Source organism: Hippocampus zosterae, chromosome 3 (genome assembly GCF_025434085.1).
Source record: "Hippocampus zosterae strain Florida chromosome 3, ASM2543408v3, whole genome shotgun sequence".
NCBI lineage: Eukaryota > Metazoa > Chordata > Actinopteri > Syngnathiformes > Syngnathidae > Hippocampus > Hippocampus zosterae.
Genome location: NC_067453.1, coordinates 29,547,009 through 29,564,053, shown reverse-complemented (window position 1 = coordinate 29,564,053; position 17,045 = coordinate 29,547,009). Strand labels below are relative to the sequence as shown.

Here is a 17,045-nt window from a genome sequence, read left to right as displayed (position 1 = left end):
ATCTCTACAGTCTTGAGCGTGTTCAGCCCGAGGTTGCGTCGGCCGCACCAGGGCTCCAGCTGCTCCACTTGTTGCCGGTACGCAGACTCGTCGCCGTCTTTGATGAGACCGATGACCGTGGTGTCGTCTGCGAACTTTATGAGTTTGACAGCTGGATCTGTTGAGGTGCAATCGTTTGTGTAGAGAGAGAAGAGCAGTGGCGAGAGGACACATCCCTGTGGGGCTCCAGTGCTGATGTTGTTGCTCCCAGTCTCACCCGTTGTGTCCGTCCCGTCAGGAAGCTGAGGATCCACTGGCAGATCGCAGGAGACACACCGAGGTGGAGTAGTTTGGGGGTGAGGAGTTCCGGGATGACGGTGTTGAACGCAGAGCTCAAATCCACAAACGGAATCCTTGCGTAGGTCCCTGTGCTGTCGAGGTGCTTGAGGATGTAGTGCAGACCAAATTTGCGATGCTTAATCTTCCACTGCTAGTCATTTTCTTTATTAACGCCATTGACCCTCAAGTATGCATCGTTTCATGAAGACATTCCAGAAAAAAAAAACATCTGGGACAGTTTTTAAGAGTCCATCAATGCTCTGAATCAAGAGCGGTTTTATTCTAAGGACCGTCATTGCAGTCTGTTCACGAGCCCTGGGTGGCCATTTTGGCATGTGCATCTGTAGCTGTTCACCTCACACACAACATGTGACGGTTATAAAAAATAAAAATACAGTAGGTAGCACGCTTGCCTCACACTAAATGAGGTTGCAGATTCAATTCTCTGTATTTGAATAGGTTTCCTCCGGCTTCATTGAAGCGTCCAAAGTTGAGCTGTCGTTTGTCCTGTATGTGCCCTGTGATTGGCCAGCGACCATTCCTGGGTGGCCCCTCCCCCAACGTCAGCCGCCCGGAGGACATAGCACACCCTATCAAGGAGACGCACGAGAGAAAACGGATGTTCCCAGAGGAGCTCGAATAGTTTTTTTTGTTTTTTTGCTTTTTAATTTGTCCTGAGGCGGCCCGGTAGTCCGGTGGTTAGCACGTCGGCTTCACAGTGCAGAGGTACCGGGTTCGATTCCACCTCCGGCCTCCCTGTGTGGAGTTTTGCGTGGGTTTTCTCCGGGTGCTCCGGTTTCCTCCCACATTCCAAAAACATGCGTGGCAGGATGATTGAACACTCTAAATTGTCCCGAGGTGTGGGTGTGAGCACGAATGGCTGTTTGTCTGTGTGTGCCCTGCGATTGGCTGGCAACCGATTCAGGGTGTCCCCCGCCTACTGCCCGAGGACAGCTGGGATAGGCTCCAGCACCCCCCGCGACCCTAGTGAGGATCAAGCGGCTCGGAAGATGAATGAATGAATGAATTTGTCCTGAAATTTTCAGCAGTGAGCAACTTTTCACTTTAACCCAATGCACCAAAATCCCGACCGACACTCAGTAGGCACAATTTTTGGGCAAGTAAAATCTACATGCTATTCTTCTCGGAGGTTGTGTCTTTAAAAAAAAAAAATCTCCACATAACATTACTCGCGAATCCCCTAAAAACACAAAAAATAAGTTGACCTAGCCAATAGTGGTGTAAATAACTTGGAGCTGAAAGCTTCAAGGCTGATGACTAGCGCAGAAATTGAGAAAAAAAAAAGAAGTCTCTTGTTCCCTTGGCGGTGTTCAACCAAATAGGTGTTTTTTACTTTTCTTTTTCTTCAACTTTGCAATACCGTACCTTGAGCGCAGTCTTTTTGAGCCGCTTTCTCTTTTTTTGGGACAGTATTATCTTGGCGGAGAGCCAATAGTGAGCTCCTGCCATGAGGTAAAATGCGGCGTTAGGCTTTTTGTCCTCCTCGTCAAAGTCTACCAGTGTCTAGAGTGGACCAGGTCGTCCCGCAGGCTGAGCCTCTTGAGGGTCTCGTAGCCCACCACGATGAGCACCGACGTGGGCGTGGAAGAGACGATGCGGGCCGAAAGCCCCTTGGTCACGGCGCCGAGGCCCTCCTCCGCCAGCAGCTGCTTGAAGGTCTCCACCACCGACGAGCGGCCCTCCACCTGCAGCGGACGACTTTACTGGCGGGTAATGAAACATTTTGATCCGCCGGCAACGGGAGAAAATAATTTTCATGATGGATAACTGTATCGGAACGACCCGCGCGCAGCTAACCGTGCTTTGCAAACTTGCTTTTGACAGTGAGTAGTAAATATGTCAGTATGTCGACTCGGTGGAAAAAGTCACATTTATTTTCGATACTATGGTCAGAAGTAGTTAAGCTCGAGGGCTTGTTTTGTACGAATCACCCTTAAGAGTGGTGCACTTCTTTTTACACTTCAAAAGAAATTATAGCCTTGGACCGTACCTGCACCCTGGCCCGGACCACGTCCATGGGGTTGGTGATGGTGGAGGCGGTGGCGGCGGCCATGGGCCCGGCAAGCGCCTGCAGAATGAGGTGGGGGCACTCGCTAGGTGCCAGCAGAGACAGCTGCTCTATGGATGCAAAAAAAACACAAAAAAAAAAAAAACTATTAATATACGTCTCGGATGATGAGGACCAAAGGAGTTGCTCAGACTAAATAGTAGTACATTGAGAATGGTCAAATTTGAACAGCATAAAAAGTCTTAAAATCACAAGAGTAATGTCGTCGTGCCCCAAATGCAAAAAGTACAAATGAGGTTGACATTCTTTTGTCGTAATTTATAAAAACTACGTTCCAATATTAGAAGACTCAAGTCTTGAGTTTTCAAGAACAAAAAAAAAAAGTGATTTTTTTCATCGAAGCGGAATATGATGGAAATAAATCTGTACTTACAACGAGAATCCAGTTACAAAATTAAAGTTTCGCTACGGTGGGACTACGGTTTTATTTTGAAGGGGATAAAAAGCAGTACGTCCAGTCAAGAAGCGTTGTCATGTGTTCACCGTGGCCCTAATATGTCTTTGTAATTCGAAAACGGGATGGAGACTTTGAATTTACCTGCGTAAAAGTGATAAAAAGGCCACCAGAGGGCACTGTTTGGGATGTAGGTGAGCAGGGAGGCCACGTAGCCCCGGTAGAAGCCCCGGAAGCCGTCGGCGGCGAAGATCTGCACAGAAATGTCCCGCGTCTGTCCGAAGGTCAGCCGGCGCTTGGTGGCCGCCAGCATCATCTTGGACTTGGCCTTGAAGCGGCCGCTGTGCTCGCCTTGGCCTTGCATCATGAGGTGCTGCGACACCACGTCGACGGGCACCGTGATGGTCTGCGCCACCAGCGAGGCCGCCCCGCCCGCCACCACCGACTTGAGCGTGTTGCTGGACGAGTAGCGAGACACCTGCCTGCGCGCCAGCTCGTAGGTGGTGATGTACGCCTGGCCCGACACCAGCGTGAACGTGTTGACCAGGAAGCCGCGGTACAGGCCCCGCACGCCCTCCGCCCGCAGGATCTTGCAGAAGGCGTCCGCCGTGCCCGAGTAGAGCGCCTTGCCCTTCTGCACCTGCAGCCGCGTGCGGATGAGGCTGGCCGGGTACACGGTGGCGCGCGTGCTCAGCGTCATCAGAATGCCCAGGGAGTAGAACTTCCTCTTGTCCAGGTCCTCCCATTCGATGATCTGGATGGCGCCTTTCTGCTGCATGCTGTTCCCGGGTGGGGTGCTAAAGCCGTGCGTCTGATGTCGGCCGCCCTCCAGGTGCCATCTCGGACTGGGAAAAAAAAAAAATCGAGTAATTCTTCCCTTTTTTTCAAACTGAAAAGTCTGAAACGCGACTCATCATTTGATTCGTTTGTTAAGGTTGATCTCGCCCAATCAGATCATTGCAACCAAAACCAAAATAAAATCTTACAAATGGAAGCCAATTCAATAACAAGAAACGGTCACGAGCGAAAGCTGAGATGTAAATATTTTTAGGCACACAAAGATGACGGTGGTAACGAAAAAGAACAGCTGTCATTAAAAAAAAAATCTGCCAAAATATCTAGTCTGTGTCTAGTTTAATCTAGCAAAAGGGGGGAAAAAAAGTAATTTGTTTTATTTAATATACCACAAAAGAAAATCACAATTTCATAATTCCATAACGCACTTTGATCAATAATATGAAACCCATGACTGGTGGAAAAGATGATACTGCAGTTTTTTTCCTGTCACAACGACAACAATCTGTTCGGCACAGTTTTTACACCAGATGCAAATCCATCCAATGAGTTTATTTGAAGGAATAATCAATAGGATTCTAAAAAGATTAGATGTGACGGCCCCAGCTTAAATCCTACAAAACAGATGCCCTGTTTATTTTATTTGATCTTTTTTTTCTACAGATGCATATCGCTTCAATTACAATAAATCCTGTACCGCTATGAGATGCCCATCACCCTCTGTAGTTGAGTAAACACTATTTGCCCTTGACATTGAGGAAATGCTGTATTGATTTCTCCTGAAATCCCCAAAAGGGACCAGTATATTCTTCTTTTCTTACTTACTTCTTACTTGCTTAGGTGTCAATTCTGAGCAATTGGTATGCACTACTGTACCATATGCGCGTGGTGAGTAGTCTGTTCGTCCCACCAATAACAAAAAAAAAGGGAAGTTCACCTTCACGGAACGTCTAACAAATGACACATTGCCGAAATCTTTATTGAACCTTCGAACCGATCGATGAAGAATGAGGAAAATACGTATCGGGCCATTTTCCTGCTCCATTCGGAAGGGAGTCACGTGTATATGTCAATAGAGACCCCTCTACCCCTGTTAGCTTAGCTGGTTGCTAACGACGACAACAAATTTACTCGCAACTCTCTTCAAATAAGACGTCTCGTTTTGACGAACCTGTTTCAAGGCCCACTCGATCGGTTCACCCCTTGAGGCTCGTCTCACTCTTCCATTTGGCCTTGTGCTCGACAACACGCTGGGTCATGGCTTCCGTCCATGACTGCTGCGAAACCGAAGGGGAAAGGTCGTCTTCCGCTGCTTCGTACCCTTATTGTTATTCCGTGTGGAAAAAAAATAAAACAAAACCCGATAACAATATTGACGAGTTGGCTTAATCTCAAGGGCGCCCCTCGAAGCGAATATTTTCGATTGTTTAACTTAGTTGACGGCTCGTTCGATTTTTTCGCTCGTGACGCGTTCAAGTGCACCGCAGCCGTCGCAAATGTCAAAGTTTATGTAACGACCCATATACTTTTGTGATATTTGTGTTTGGTAGTTTGTGTGCATGTGGAGTGTGCGCATATTTAGTACTCGAGTACAGTAATCTTTCCGTTCGTATCGAAAACCTTTATTTTAATGGAACGGCGTTTCCGTTGTGCTTTTAGTGTGAAGGCGTCAAATCGCTGGGCGTGGCTGCATCCACCCTGCCTTGTGATTGGTCCGTTTGGTGTCGCCACCGGGATCGCGAGGATGAGTCGTGTTGATTTCATAAGTCATCATGGCGCTCACAGCGGTCGAAGGTAAATCGGACTCTTCTTATTCTGATTGTCCTCTTGTTATCCCGTCGCCATCTACGTTCACCTTCACTGGCGATCACACGGCTCCAATTCACATTTTTAAAACGAAATTATGCTTCCGTTCAATGTTATTGAAACCGCAGCCAGCCTGGTTATCCTCTCGAACCGAGCGAGTTGTTGAAATTAACCAGTGCTGCTCACCACACTTGAGTTCACTCTAACTTAGTTCATTGCATACTGTGTAGTAATTACCATGTCGTATGCTTTTTTTTGGGGGGGGGGATGGGGGACGTTATCTCCGCCGCCAGTTGTTCAAGTAGCTGCGCGATAAGTAGAAAGCGAAAGGTCTTGATGATAAGGCTAGTAAGCTAACGCCACCGCCTACATCCTGTTGTTAATTGGGGGTCGTTTCATTATGTCACTCGTCGGCAGTTTTAAGTTAACATTCAGATTCGTTTCTTTTGTTTTTCAACCGACGCATGTAGGAAAACTAAATTCCAACGATTATAGCCTCGTGAGCATAAGCAGTTCAGATAATGGATGGATGAGTGATCTGATTCCAAATATGCGTTTTGCCCCCCCCCCCCCTCCCCCATGCTCCTACCCACCACCGTCTACTGTGATTTGATCAGATGTGGTTTCATCTTGTGGGAGAAAACTGTTTATTTAAAACATAAGATAACGTTCTCTGGTAAATTAACGTGTTAAACTGTTCATCAAGTTAGCATAATGACATGAGCAGGACTCACGGAAATTGCTTGGTCAAAAGCTCCATACATCTGCGGTTTGCAATTCTTTTATACAAAGTATAAGTGGTGGGACGGTACAAGTAACCTTACCGGTTTTTGTGCCACAGCTTGGTACATCTGTGACATGCGTTTTGTGCATAACCCGATAATCTTGTTCCCCTGCAGAGCACCCATATCATCATTTAATCGACCCGCTGTCAGATGACGGACGCCTCAAGTTCTTCAATCTGCACAAATTAAACGATTCAAGATATGGTGAGTGCCCCCCCCCGGCCCCCTCCCAAAAACTTTTTTTTTTTTAATGTGTCTTTCTTTGCATCCTCAAGTCAAGCTGCCTCTGTCCATCCGCGTCTTACTGGAGGCGGCCATCCGAAACTGCGATGGCTTTTACGTCACAGAGGAAGACGTCCAAAACATTTTAGACTGGGAGAAGCAGCAGGCTTCCACCGAGGTGCCGTTCTTGCCAGCGCGGGTCCTCTTGCAGGACTTCACGTGAGTTTGTTGCACCGATGGTGCGCATCAGTATGTTGAACCGTTGCCGATTGTTTGTGTCGATTATGGCCTGTTTTCACGTTCAACGGGAGTAAAATCATTCTACGTCATTCTTGCACCGTGAATTTGGATTCATTCAAAAGTAAAATAAACAAACGTGTGTAAAAATGTCATTTGTTAGTGGTGCTTTAACATTTGTATACGCCTGAGGGTGTACTGGGGTGAAATTTGGCCGTGTCTACCAAATTACATTTTAGAATCACCAGGAGACTGCTGCATTGAGATATGAGTTTAATTAGTCCCGTGGCCACACTCTTAACTCAAAACACTCCTCTCAAATCATCTGTCCTCATCGAAATAAATGGAAACGATACAAATCCGTTCGGCCTCCCTCTAAAAATTCATCCAAAACCTTGGTCGTGAGCTTTTCAAGAAAACGTCACCGTACAATATTGCACAGCATGAAACATAAATAACAGAATGTCGTTAAATATCATTTGAATTTCAAAACGGGTTGCACTTCATGGTTAATTCAGTGTGCTTGTGGCCCCCTGCGGGGGCAGTATGATCCATATGTAAATAAATGGCGTTGTCTCAACTCCACGGTAAGTTTCAGCCGTGTTTGTGATCTGTCTGCACGCGCTGCTCTTTGCGTTCTAATGTTTGCTTCAAGGTTATAACTCTTTGACGGATATTCTTTTTGTTTTTTGCGTACTTTGTATGGATGAAGCGAAGCGGGCTTTGGCGAGGCCAAATTCTTTGGTTGTTATTAAATAGCCGTCCTTTCATATCCTTTGTTTAATGTTTAGTGAGAGAACAAAAAAACAAAACTAATCGGCAGTGGCATTCAGCAACCATTCGGGAAGACTTGTGAGCCATCTGCTGAAGTGCTTCTTGTTTTGAAGTGAGTTGACTTGAGTTCACTGTGATAGCACTCGCGGCTCTAATATGATTTCACGGCGCCGCCGCTGTAATTCAGGGAAATGGTCACGGGGGGGGCTTGACATAGTCCTGAGAACTGTCTGTGTGACCACCACATTTGTACAGAATCACGAGTAAGGCGGCCCAAGAATGCTCACACATGCTGAATTTAAGGAGCAGCAGATACGAGGGACATCGGTGGGACAGCGTTGATGCAAATTAGCTCCGCTGGTACCTCAGAGTCGGATGGGAGTTCAAAACCTGCCCCCTTTTTCAACGATGCTCTGGTCTCGACTTTGTCTTTCCCTACTAGTGGGATCCCTGCCATGGTGGACCTGGCTGCCATGAGGGACGCCGTGGCCAAACATGGCGTGGACCCCCGGCTGGTCAACCCCAAATGCCACACAGACCTCATTGTGGACCATTGTCTGCAAAAGGACTACAGCAAGTGGTGGGTCTGCCGTCACGTCGCGCTCTCATTCGACCGTCGCATTTGTGTTCCTTGGAAAACGAGCCGCGTTTTGCGCGGGGAGCTTCACGCGGTCCGCGTTTTCACTTTTTGGCTCTTTGGGTCTGCAGTGCCATCCAGAATGCTCCGAACCCCGGCGGAGGGGAAGGCGCTACCCGGCCGCCCCCTTCGAAGCCTGTTCCGCGGAGAGGCTCCCACTGCGGAGGCCAGCGGGGCCCCTGTAGCAAAACAGCCTGCAACGAGCCCCCTTCGTCGACGTCGGCGGGGCGACCTCATGCCCCGGTGCAGCAGATCGAGAACACGCCGCTCCTTTGCCCCTTCCACCTGAAACCAGTTTCTGAGTGAGTGTCCTGTCATAATGTTTGTTCAAGGCATTCATTACATGCCCCCCATCAAGCAAATCAAATAACAATAACACCCAATCAGTTTTGTAGTTTATAAAAAAAAAATACACCATGCAGAAAATGTCAAGTAAGTCAAGAGGTAAAACTGCCTTGACCACCACCCACCAGGGGGCAGTAGTCTCCAGTATGAAACCGATTGGCACATCACTCACGTGTTTTGAGCGCAAGGCCAAAAAGAGTTGACCATTTTCAGAGTGGCGATTCCAACGCCAGAAAAAGAAGCAATGCCCCTTTTTCCGCTGGACCGGTTCTACCCCGAACCCGCCTGCTTTTTCACCCAACGCGGCCGCCGATTTCTTGCACTTTTTTCGATGAGAAATGAAGTGTTCCTCGGAACCTTTTGAATCCTGGTTCTGGAACGCCAGGTGGAGGCGCGCCGTGACATTGCCGTCATCCGAATGGCTGATAGATGTCGGCAGCCTCCCGCAGACAAGTCATAAAAACACAGTATACAGAGTATGCAGATATTCTTATTTTACAACACTACTGAACCAAAGTTACAATTTCATATGTGCCTGTGGAGGAAATACTGAAGTTTGTGTTCCAAAAAATATGCAAAAAATATTCCCAAAAATAATAAATGATTTTTTTATTGTTTTTGAATGAATGACAAATGGAAAAAATGAATTTCGTACAAATTCCTGCTGAGTTTTCCGTACGAAAAATTGGGACAATAGTGGTCGCGTTATGGGAAACGATTCATTTATTTCTGGAAAAGGTCCAGCATGCGATGTGTCGGGTTACATTTCTCCCAACTTGGATCGATATTTTCTCCATTCAATAAGCTACTTCATTCCCCGATCCTGAACCGGACGTCCTGTACCTTCCACCAAACGTGACCCGATTTCCGCAACCGAGGCCGTTCATCATCAGAAATCAGTTTGACGTGTAGTCAAAGTAATTTGACGTGTTCCCTTCTGCAGAGGCGAAACCTCCGTGAAGAATCAGGAAATGGAGCTGAGCAGAAATAAAGAAAGACTTCAATTTTTTAAGGTAACAACTTGAGATGAAAATCTCCCGAAAGACATTCAAAGCCCCCCCCCCCCGAAGCAACTTTGCGGATGTCTTTGACACAGTGGTGCTCGAAAGCCTTCAAGAATGTGAACGTCGTGCCCCCGGACGTCGGCGCCGTCCACCAAGTCAACTTGGAGTATTTGTCCCGAGTGATCCAGATCGGCGGCGGGCTGATCTACCCGGACAGCGTGCTGGGCACCGATTCGCATACCACCATGATCAACGGCCTGGGCATCCTGGGTTGGGGTAAGCACGCCTCCCTCTTGGGAGCTGATGTGGGACACCGCGCACAGTTTCGGCTCGAGTGTGATTGAATATCTTTAATTGTCTCTTGAAATGGACATTTCCCGTGACGCTTAAAAGGACGCGTCGAACCCATTACTTGAATGTCACTTGGCAACCCAGTGATATACTCCTCGAGTTATTTTATTGATAATGTGGCATATTTTTGACCTAACTGCTTTTGGAGTGTAGTTAAAGGACTATATTATGTATTCTTTGCAAAAACAAACAAACAAACAAAAAAAAACCCGACTCATTGAGTCACTTTAGAACGGTGACAATGTAAATACAGACAAACGAAGAGCCATTTTCTTCTTTGTTTTTGTTGTTTTTACCGCCCCCCGATGGCCAAAGTGGGCACACCAGGAAAACGTCGTAGAATGAATGAAATCAAAGCATTAAATCGTCATCGACAAATTGTTTAAATATTTTGGATTGTTTTTAATTTGGTTATTACTCTATTTTTTTAAAAATAAATAATAATATAGTGTGCTATTCGCCTTATTTAGCGTACTATTAATGTGTGGTACTGTACATGTTTCTTCGTAACGCTATCTCTGATGGATGGATTTCAAATAAAATATTCAATGGAGTTTTTAGTGACTCAAATATTTCCCCAAAGGTCATTTTAAAGCCGTGATTTGAAGACGGTGAGACCGCCATATTTTTGCTCACCGTTATCACACCCTCGGAATCTCTTAGCGGGTTACTTGTGCGGTCACGGACCGAATTTAAATTAGTCTCTCCAGCCAGCACCGCACTGGTTTTGGTGGAAAACGCATTGAGAGCACCGCACATGATATCTATTCTAAATCCCAGCGTGAAAAACCAAAATTGACCGGAAGGTCCTTTCCGATGTGGCTCCCTCCACCGCTTGTTAGGAGTCGGTGGAATCGAGTCGGAAGCGGTGATGTTGGGCCAGCCCGTTTCTCTGAGCCTTCCTCCGGTGGTGGGCTGCAAACTGGTGGGCTCCATCAACCCGCTGAGCACCTCCATCGACGTCGTCCTCGGTATCACCAAGGTCTCACCGATCCGCTCGTCCGAGCTGTACAACGGGCTCACGCCGAGCGCTCACACGTTGCCTCTTCTCGCGCAGCACTTGCGACAAGCCGCCATCGCCGGCAAGTTTGTCGAGTTTTTCGGGCCCGGCGTGTCGCAGCTCTCGGCCCCGGACCGGACCACCATCGCCAACATGTGCCCCGAGTACAACGCCACCGTCAGCTTCTTCCCGGTCGACCGGGTCACCATTCAGCACTTTAAAAAGACACGTGAGTAGTTTGTTTTGGTTTTGCGTTTCCACGCGCTGCCTGCAGGGGGCCCATCGCGGTTTTCGTGGATTTGTTTCCAGACTTTTCCCAAGAAAAGCTCGAGTTACTGGAGTCTTATCTGAAGGCCGTGAAGCTCTTCAGAAATTACGAGGACCCCGCGGAGGACCCCCGCTATTCTGAGGTGACCGCACACAAGCGCAATGTATGCAGTGAGGGGGGGGGGGGGCAAAAATGCTCATTTGAAAGATGTCCAATTGTTTTTATGAAGGAATACAATCTTCTAATTTGATTTTTTTTTAGTTCATGAATTCCAGTCACTTTTATGAAATAAAAAAAAAAAAGCTCTTTAGAACGGCTTGAGTCATTAGAACGGTGACAATGTAAATACAGACAAACGAGAGCCATTTTCTTCTTCGTTTTCTGTTGTTTTTACCGCCCCCCGATGGCCAAAGTGGGCACCATCGACCTGAGCTCGATGGTGCCGCACGTCAGCGGGCCCAAGAGAGAGAGATTGCCTTGAGTTTGGGTGGTTCTTTTCCTCTCTGGCCCCGGAGGACCCGGCGTCGACCATTTCCCGAAATAATTGGAAACGTGGACTCGTCAGACCACAAAACACGTTCGTTCCCATAACCTTGGGAATGTCTCCATTGTGAGACTAATAAAGGTTTTTCTTATCTTATCTTGACGCACCGAGCTCGGATTTTGACGCCGTGCTGGAAATCTGATCTCCCTCTCAAGTTTGACCACTTTGTGGGGGTGTGGCTGGGGGGTCACCTTTGCGTTTGCGCGCAGGTGATCGAAATCGACCTGAGCTCGATGGTGCCGCACGTCAGCGGGCCCAAGAGGCCGCAGGACCGCGTGGCCGTCTGCGGCATGAAGGAAGGATTTCAGAGTTGCCTGGACGAGAAGGTAAAAAGCCTCGCTCGCGCCGACGACACGCGTGTCGCGTCTGACTGACACCCCCCCACAACCCCTCCCTGCGCTCAGCTGGGCCCCAGAGGCTTCCACATCTCCAAGGACAAGCAGGGCGTCCGGGTTCCCTTCCTGCACGCCGGTCAGGAATACCACCTGGGCCACGGCTCGGTGGTCATCGCCGCCGTCATCAGCTGCACCAACAACTGCAACCCCTCCGTCATGCTGACGGCCGGTAAGCCGCCCCCGCCACTCGCCTTAACATCAAGCCTTTTTTTTTTGTGACGTCGGTTGCGCGCGTGTGCCGGCAGGCCTGCTGGCCAAGAAGGCCGCCGAGGCGGGGCTCCGGGTCAAGCCGTACATCCGGACCAGCCTGGCGCCCGGAAGCGGCATGGCCACGCACTACCTCAACGCCGGCGGGGTGCTGCCCTACTTCAGCCGGCTGGGGTAAAAACGACCGGCTAGCTTGCGCCGTAGCCCGTCACGTCGACCATACATGACCGCCGCGCGCGCTTCTTTTTGCACTCAAGCTTTGAGGTGATCGGCTACGGCTGCGCCACCTGCGTGGGAAACACGGCGCCCTTGCCGGAAAGCGTCGTGGACGCCATCAAGCAGGTGATTTTTTATTTTTATTTTTTGGACGCTTGGGCTCCCCATTTTAGGCAGCCGCGTGACACCTAGCGCAAAATTCTCCCAGGGCGACTTGGTGGCGTGCGGGGTCCTCTCTGGCAACAGGCACTTTGAGGGCCGCCTCTGCGACTGCATACGGGCCAACTACCTGGCCTCGCCCCCCCTGGTGGTGGCGTACGCCATCGCGGGCACGGTGGGCATCGACTTTGAGAAAGAACCGCTGGGCCTGGACTGCGACGGGAGGGATTTGTACCTTCGCGACATCTGGCCGTCCAGGGAGGAGGTGCAGCGGACGGAGGAGGACGCCGTCATCTCCTCCGTCTTTAAGGATCTCAAGGCGAGGATGGCGGTAAGGACGCGCGGGGGGGGGATAAATAAATAAAACCGGCATGTTGTCGGCCATGTTGTTGCGAGCGACTTCAAGAGCGCTCACTATCGTCTTCTCCCCTCCCTCCTTTCCAGAAAGGCAACACGTTCTGGAGCAACATCGAGTGTCCCGAGTCGGCCGTCTTTCCCTGGGACGCCAAGTCGACGTACATCCGCTCGCCGTCGTTCTTCGGCAAATTAGTAAGCGCGGCGCCATCGCCGATTCCGCGCCCGGGGGGAAAAAAGCGAACCCGACGCGTGAGTGACGCCCTCTCTCCCCTCTGCGCTCGTGTCTGAAGAGCAAAGAAGTCCCGCCCCTTCAGTCCATCGACGAGGCTCACGCTCTGCTGTTCCTCGGCGACAAGGTGACCACCGACCACATTTCGCCCGCGGGGAGCATCGCCCGGGTCAGCGCCGCCGCCAAGTACCTGCTCAGCAAAAGGTGCTCCTGACCATCGACCGAAGAAATTCTTTTTTTAATTTTTTTTTTTTCCGTTGATGATGTGAGCAGTTTTCTCTGTATTCTGGCGTCCCATAGGCTGACCCCTCGGGAGTTCAACTCTTACGGCTCTCGGCGGGGCAACGACGCCGTGATGACCAGAGGGACCTTTGCCAGCATCAAGCTCCAAAATCGACTGGTGGGCAAAGCGGGGCCCAAAACGCTTCACGTTCCCTCGGGGCAAACGGTGAGCAGACCCCCCCGCAGACTCATTCTAAATCCAAATAGCGCGTTTAGACTCACGTTATATAACGCAAACATATTATACGTTTTTTTTTTGGTTTTTTTTTTTGCTCACGTTTTCCTTTTTGCTCCCCGCATTCCAGCTTGACGTGTTCGAAGCGGCCGAGCGCTATCAGAGGGACGGCGTTGCGCTCATCATCCTGGCTGGGAAGGACTACGGCTCGGGAAGCTCCCGCGATTGGGTGGCCAAAGGACCTTATCTGATGGTACAAAGCCGATATTGGTTTCTCATCATCGCGGCTTTGCGTTCTGACGCGCGCCGTCCTTTCCTCTCGCAAGGGCGTTCGCGCCGTCATCGCCGAGAGCTTCGAGCGTCTGCACAAGAAGCAACTGGTGGGCGTGGGCATCCTGCCTCTGCGGTTCGCGCCCGAGCAAAACGCCGACACGCTCCAGCTGGCCGGCACCGAGAGGTTCAGCGTCAGCCTGCCGCAACGCCTCGCGCCCGGCCAACAGCTCGACGTCAAGGTAGGACACGAGGATTCTCATACACTCCGGTCGCGGGCTTGACGATTTTTCAGGCCGATGCCAATTCCGATTTTTTTTGCCAGGAAAAAAAAAGTATTGCGTGAGAAGCGATTTTTTTTTTTTTTTGGCCCACGGCACCGCTCAACCGCAAATTGAAATCAAAGAGAGCTTTATGAGTTGCCGAATGTCTTTTGGATGGCGATTGAAAACACGTCTTTGCCTTTTTTAGGTTTTTGAGCTATTTTTTTTCTGTTGGAGCTTGCACAATAATTTGTTGTATGGTGTTGCCATGACAAATTCACAATTGCCGCAAAAGAAAAAAAAAAACGAAATGCGAACTGTATTGGTTTTATTTTGAAAATGATCAACGGGGCCGTTTTCCAGAGCGCTCCTCCTGATTTAGTTTTTTGTTTTGTTTCAGACGAGCGACGGCAAAAACTTTGTGGTGACAGCAGAGTTGGACAACGAGCTGGACGTCATCTTTCTCCAGCACGGAGGCCTCCTGCGATACGTGGCGCGGACGATGCTTTAAACGCACGCGCAGTGGACTGCTTTGGTCACTTGGCTTGTCGTCGTCGCAATGGACGCCAGGCTGCGTTGCGCCCATTCGAAGCTTGACGGACTCAAATAAGGACCTTTTCAAAAAGGCTTTTTTTTTTTTTTTTTTTTTTTTAAGCATTCCGGTTGGCTGGAATCATTTGGACTTTTTGGACAGAAGTCAACAAAACGCTTAGATACGTCGTCACGGATATGCTTTTTTGTTTGTTTGTTTGTTTTGTCCATGTTTGTCAACTAAAAGTTGTTTCTTAAACCCGACTCATGCAAAAGTGTCTTCTTAGGCTGTTTTTTTTTTCTTTTTCTCAATGTCTTTCAATCGTGTTGGTTTTTACATGCGCCTTCATGATTTTAAATGAATGGAAAATAAAGTCACGTCTCCAGTGGCCGTGTCCTGTTAAATGAAATCACACTTTTAGCTGCTAATCGTAGTCGGCAAAACAATCACACAGCTATGTCCTAAAATGTTGTCGAATCACATTTAGTTTGAAATTCCCCCATCAATGTGAAGTAATTGGACTACTCCAAAAGACATTTTCGAAATCCCACTACATGTTACTATGTTAATTAGGGGCGGGCAGTCCTTCCCCTTATGTAAAAATCTGAAACAATGAAAGTCAAGCAAAGTTCAATCTTGGCATTTTGACAAAAGTACAGACCATATATGCTGTGCACAAATTTCGAGATAAGAGTTCCTCCTCAAAGGAGCTTGACAGCCTTCAGGAACTTTCCCGAGGTGGGGGATGCAAAAGAAGATACTTGGGGCTGTTAATCATTCAAGGGGAAATAGGACCCCAACTTCACATTACATTCTTTGTTTTAAGTAGCAGATGTTCAGGACAGAGACCTAATAAAGTCGACCTGTCTATAATACAAAGTTTTAAGATAAACATATAACATATATAAGTGATAACTTCACTATACATGGTCATTTTTTGGGGGCTAAAAACGCCTTACTATTTATGGTCGTTTTTTTTTCGTTGAAAAACGCCTTACTATACATGGTTGTTTTTATATTGTTGAAAAACGCCTTACTATACATGGTCGTTTTTTTTCGTTGAAAAACGCCTTACTATATATGGTCGTTTTTTTGCGGCTAAAAACGCCTTACTATTTATGGTCGGTTTTTTTTCGGTGAAAAACACCTTACTATACATGGTCGTTTTTTTTGGCTAAAAACGCCTTACTATACATGGTTGTTTTTTTTTCGTTGAAAAACGCCTTACTATACATGGTCGTTTTTTTTTCGTTGAAAAACGCCTTACTATGTATGGTCGTTTTTTTGCGGCTAAAAACGCCTTACTATTTATGGTCGTTTTTTTTCGTTGAAAAACGCCTTACTATACATGGTCGTTTTTTTTTCGTTGAAAAACGCCTTACTATACATGGTCGGTTTTTTTTCGTTGAAAAACGCCTTACTATGTATGGTCGTTTTTTTGCGGCTAAAAACGCCTTACTATACATGGTCGTTTTTTTTTTGTTGAAAAACGCCTTACTATACATGGTCGTTTTTTTTTCGTTGAAAAACGCCTTACTATACAGGGTCGGGTTTTTTCGGCTAAAAACGCCTTACTATACATGGTCGTTTTTTTTTCGTTGAAAAACGCCTTACTATACATGGTCATTTTTTTTTGGCTAAAAACGCCTTACTATACATGGTCGTTTTTTTTGGCTAAAAACGCCTTACTATACATGGTCGTTTTTTTTCGTTGAAAAACGCCTTACTATACAGGGTCGGTTTTTTCGGCTAAAAACGCCTTACTATACATGGTCGTTTTTTTTTCGTTGAAAAACGCCTTACTATACATGGTCGTTTTTTTGCGGCTAAAAACGCCTTACTATACATGGTCGTTTTTTTTCGTTGAAAAACGCCTTACTATACATGGTCGTTTTTTTTCGTTGAAAAACGCCTTACTATACATGGTCGTTTTTTTGCGGCTAAAAACGCCTTACTATACATGGTCGTTTTTTTTCGTTGAAAAACGCCTTACTATACATGGTCGTTTTTTTGCGGCTAAAAACGCCTTACTATACATGGTCGTTTTTTTTTTCGTTGAAAAACGCCTTACTATACATGGTCGTTTTTTTGCGGCTAAAAACGCCTTACTATACATGGTCGTTTTTTTTTCGTTGAAAAACGCCTTACTATACAGGGTCGTTTTTTTTCGGCTAAAAACGCCTTACTATACATGGTCGTTTTTTTTTGTTGAAAAACGCCTTACTATATGGTCGTTTTTTTGCGGCTAAAAACGCCTTACTATACATGGTCGGGGTTTTTTTTCGGTTAAAAACGCCTTACTATACATGGTCGTTTTGTTTTCGTTGAAAAACGCCTTACTATACATGGTTGTTTTTTAATTTAACAAGTAATCGGTATTGAAAAATATAG

The 17,045-nt window shown here is 47.6% G+C and overlaps 2 protein-coding genes and 1 long non-coding RNA gene across 5 annotated transcripts; 2 read left to right on the top strand and 1 right to left on the bottom strand.

Moving 5' to 3' along the window:
• Nucleotides 1–1,345: 1,345 nt before the first annotated feature.
• Nucleotides 1,346–5,192, bottom strand: slc25a44a (solute carrier family 25 member 44a). 3 transcript variants are annotated; one of them, XM_052061146.1, is made up of 4 exons: nucleotides 4,768–5,192; nucleotides 2,946–3,646; nucleotides 2,330–2,457; nucleotides 1,346–2,024 (listed from the first exon to the last, which is right to left on the bottom strand). In XM_052061146.1, the coding sequence occupies exons 2-4, from the start codon at nucleotides 3,577–3,579 to the stop codon at nucleotides 1,833–1,835; spliced, it is 954 nt and encodes a 317-aa protein (XP_051917106.1). In that variant the 5' UTR covers nucleotides 3,580–3,646; nucleotides 4,768–5,192; the 3' UTR covers nucleotides 1,346–1,832. The 3 variants fall into 3 exon arrangements, 2 of the variants coding, with proteins under 2 accessions (XP_051917106.1, XP_051917107.1); XR_007961770.1 differs by having other exon boundaries at nucleotides 1,880–2,024; nucleotides 2,330–2,452; XM_052061147.1 differs by lacking the exon at nucleotides 1,346–2,024 and having other exon boundaries at nucleotides 2,305–2,452.
• LOC127597830 (uncharacterized) lies at nucleotides 1,917–2,782 on the top strand. Its single transcript, XR_007961772.1, has 2 exons — nucleotides 1,917–2,049; nucleotides 2,308–2,782. It is a non-coding gene; the product is annotated as an uncharacterized LOC127597830 (long non-coding RNA).
• A 50-nt stretch (nucleotides 5,193–5,242) lies between the features above and the next one.
• On the top strand, nucleotides 5,243–15,042 carry ireb2 (iron-responsive element binding protein 2). Its single transcript, XM_052061117.1, has 21 exons — nucleotides 5,243–5,390; nucleotides 6,302–6,391; nucleotides 6,463–6,628; nucleotides 7,863–8,000; nucleotides 8,129–8,359; nucleotides 9,346–9,415; nucleotides 9,499–9,682; nucleotides 10,600–10,739; nucleotides 10,815–10,986; nucleotides 11,067–11,167; nucleotides 11,779–11,895; nucleotides 11,974–12,133; nucleotides 12,210–12,345; nucleotides 12,429–12,513; nucleotides 12,596–12,877; nucleotides 12,991–13,095; nucleotides 13,194–13,336; nucleotides 13,433–13,580; nucleotides 13,720–13,842; nucleotides 13,916–14,101; nucleotides 14,523–15,042. The coding sequence occupies exons 1-21, from the start codon at nucleotides 5,369–5,371 to the stop codon at nucleotides 14,631–14,633; spliced, it is 2,910 nt and encodes a 969-aa protein (XP_051917077.1). The 5' UTR covers nucleotides 5,243–5,368; the 3' UTR covers nucleotides 14,634–15,042.
• The last annotated feature ends 2,003 nt before the right edge of the window (nucleotides 15,043–17,045 follow it).

Coding starts and splice junctions, on each gene's coding strand:
- slc25a44a (XM_052061146.1), bottom strand. CDS start 3,579: ATGCAGCAGAAAGGCGCCATCCAGATCATCGAATGGGAGGACCTGGAC. Junction 2,458..2,945: donor TTTTTATCACTTTTACGCAG/GTAAATTCAAAG, acceptor TTGCATCCATAG/AGCAGCTGTCTCTGCTGGCA. Junction 2,025..2,329: donor TGGTCCGGGCCAGGGTGCAG/GTACGGTCCAAG, acceptor CGTCCGCTGCAG/GTGGAGGGCCGCTCGTCGGT.
- ireb2 (XM_052061117.1), top strand. CDS start 5,369: ATGGCGCTCACAGCGGTCGAAG. Junction 11,168..11,778: donor AGGACCCCCGCTATTCTGAG/GTGACCGCACAC, acceptor GTTTGCGCGCAG/GTGATCGAAATCGACCTGAG. Junction 12,878..12,990: donor ATCTCAAGGCGAGGATGGCG/GTAAGGACGCGC, acceptor CCTCCTTTCCAG/AAAGGCAACACGTTCTGGAG.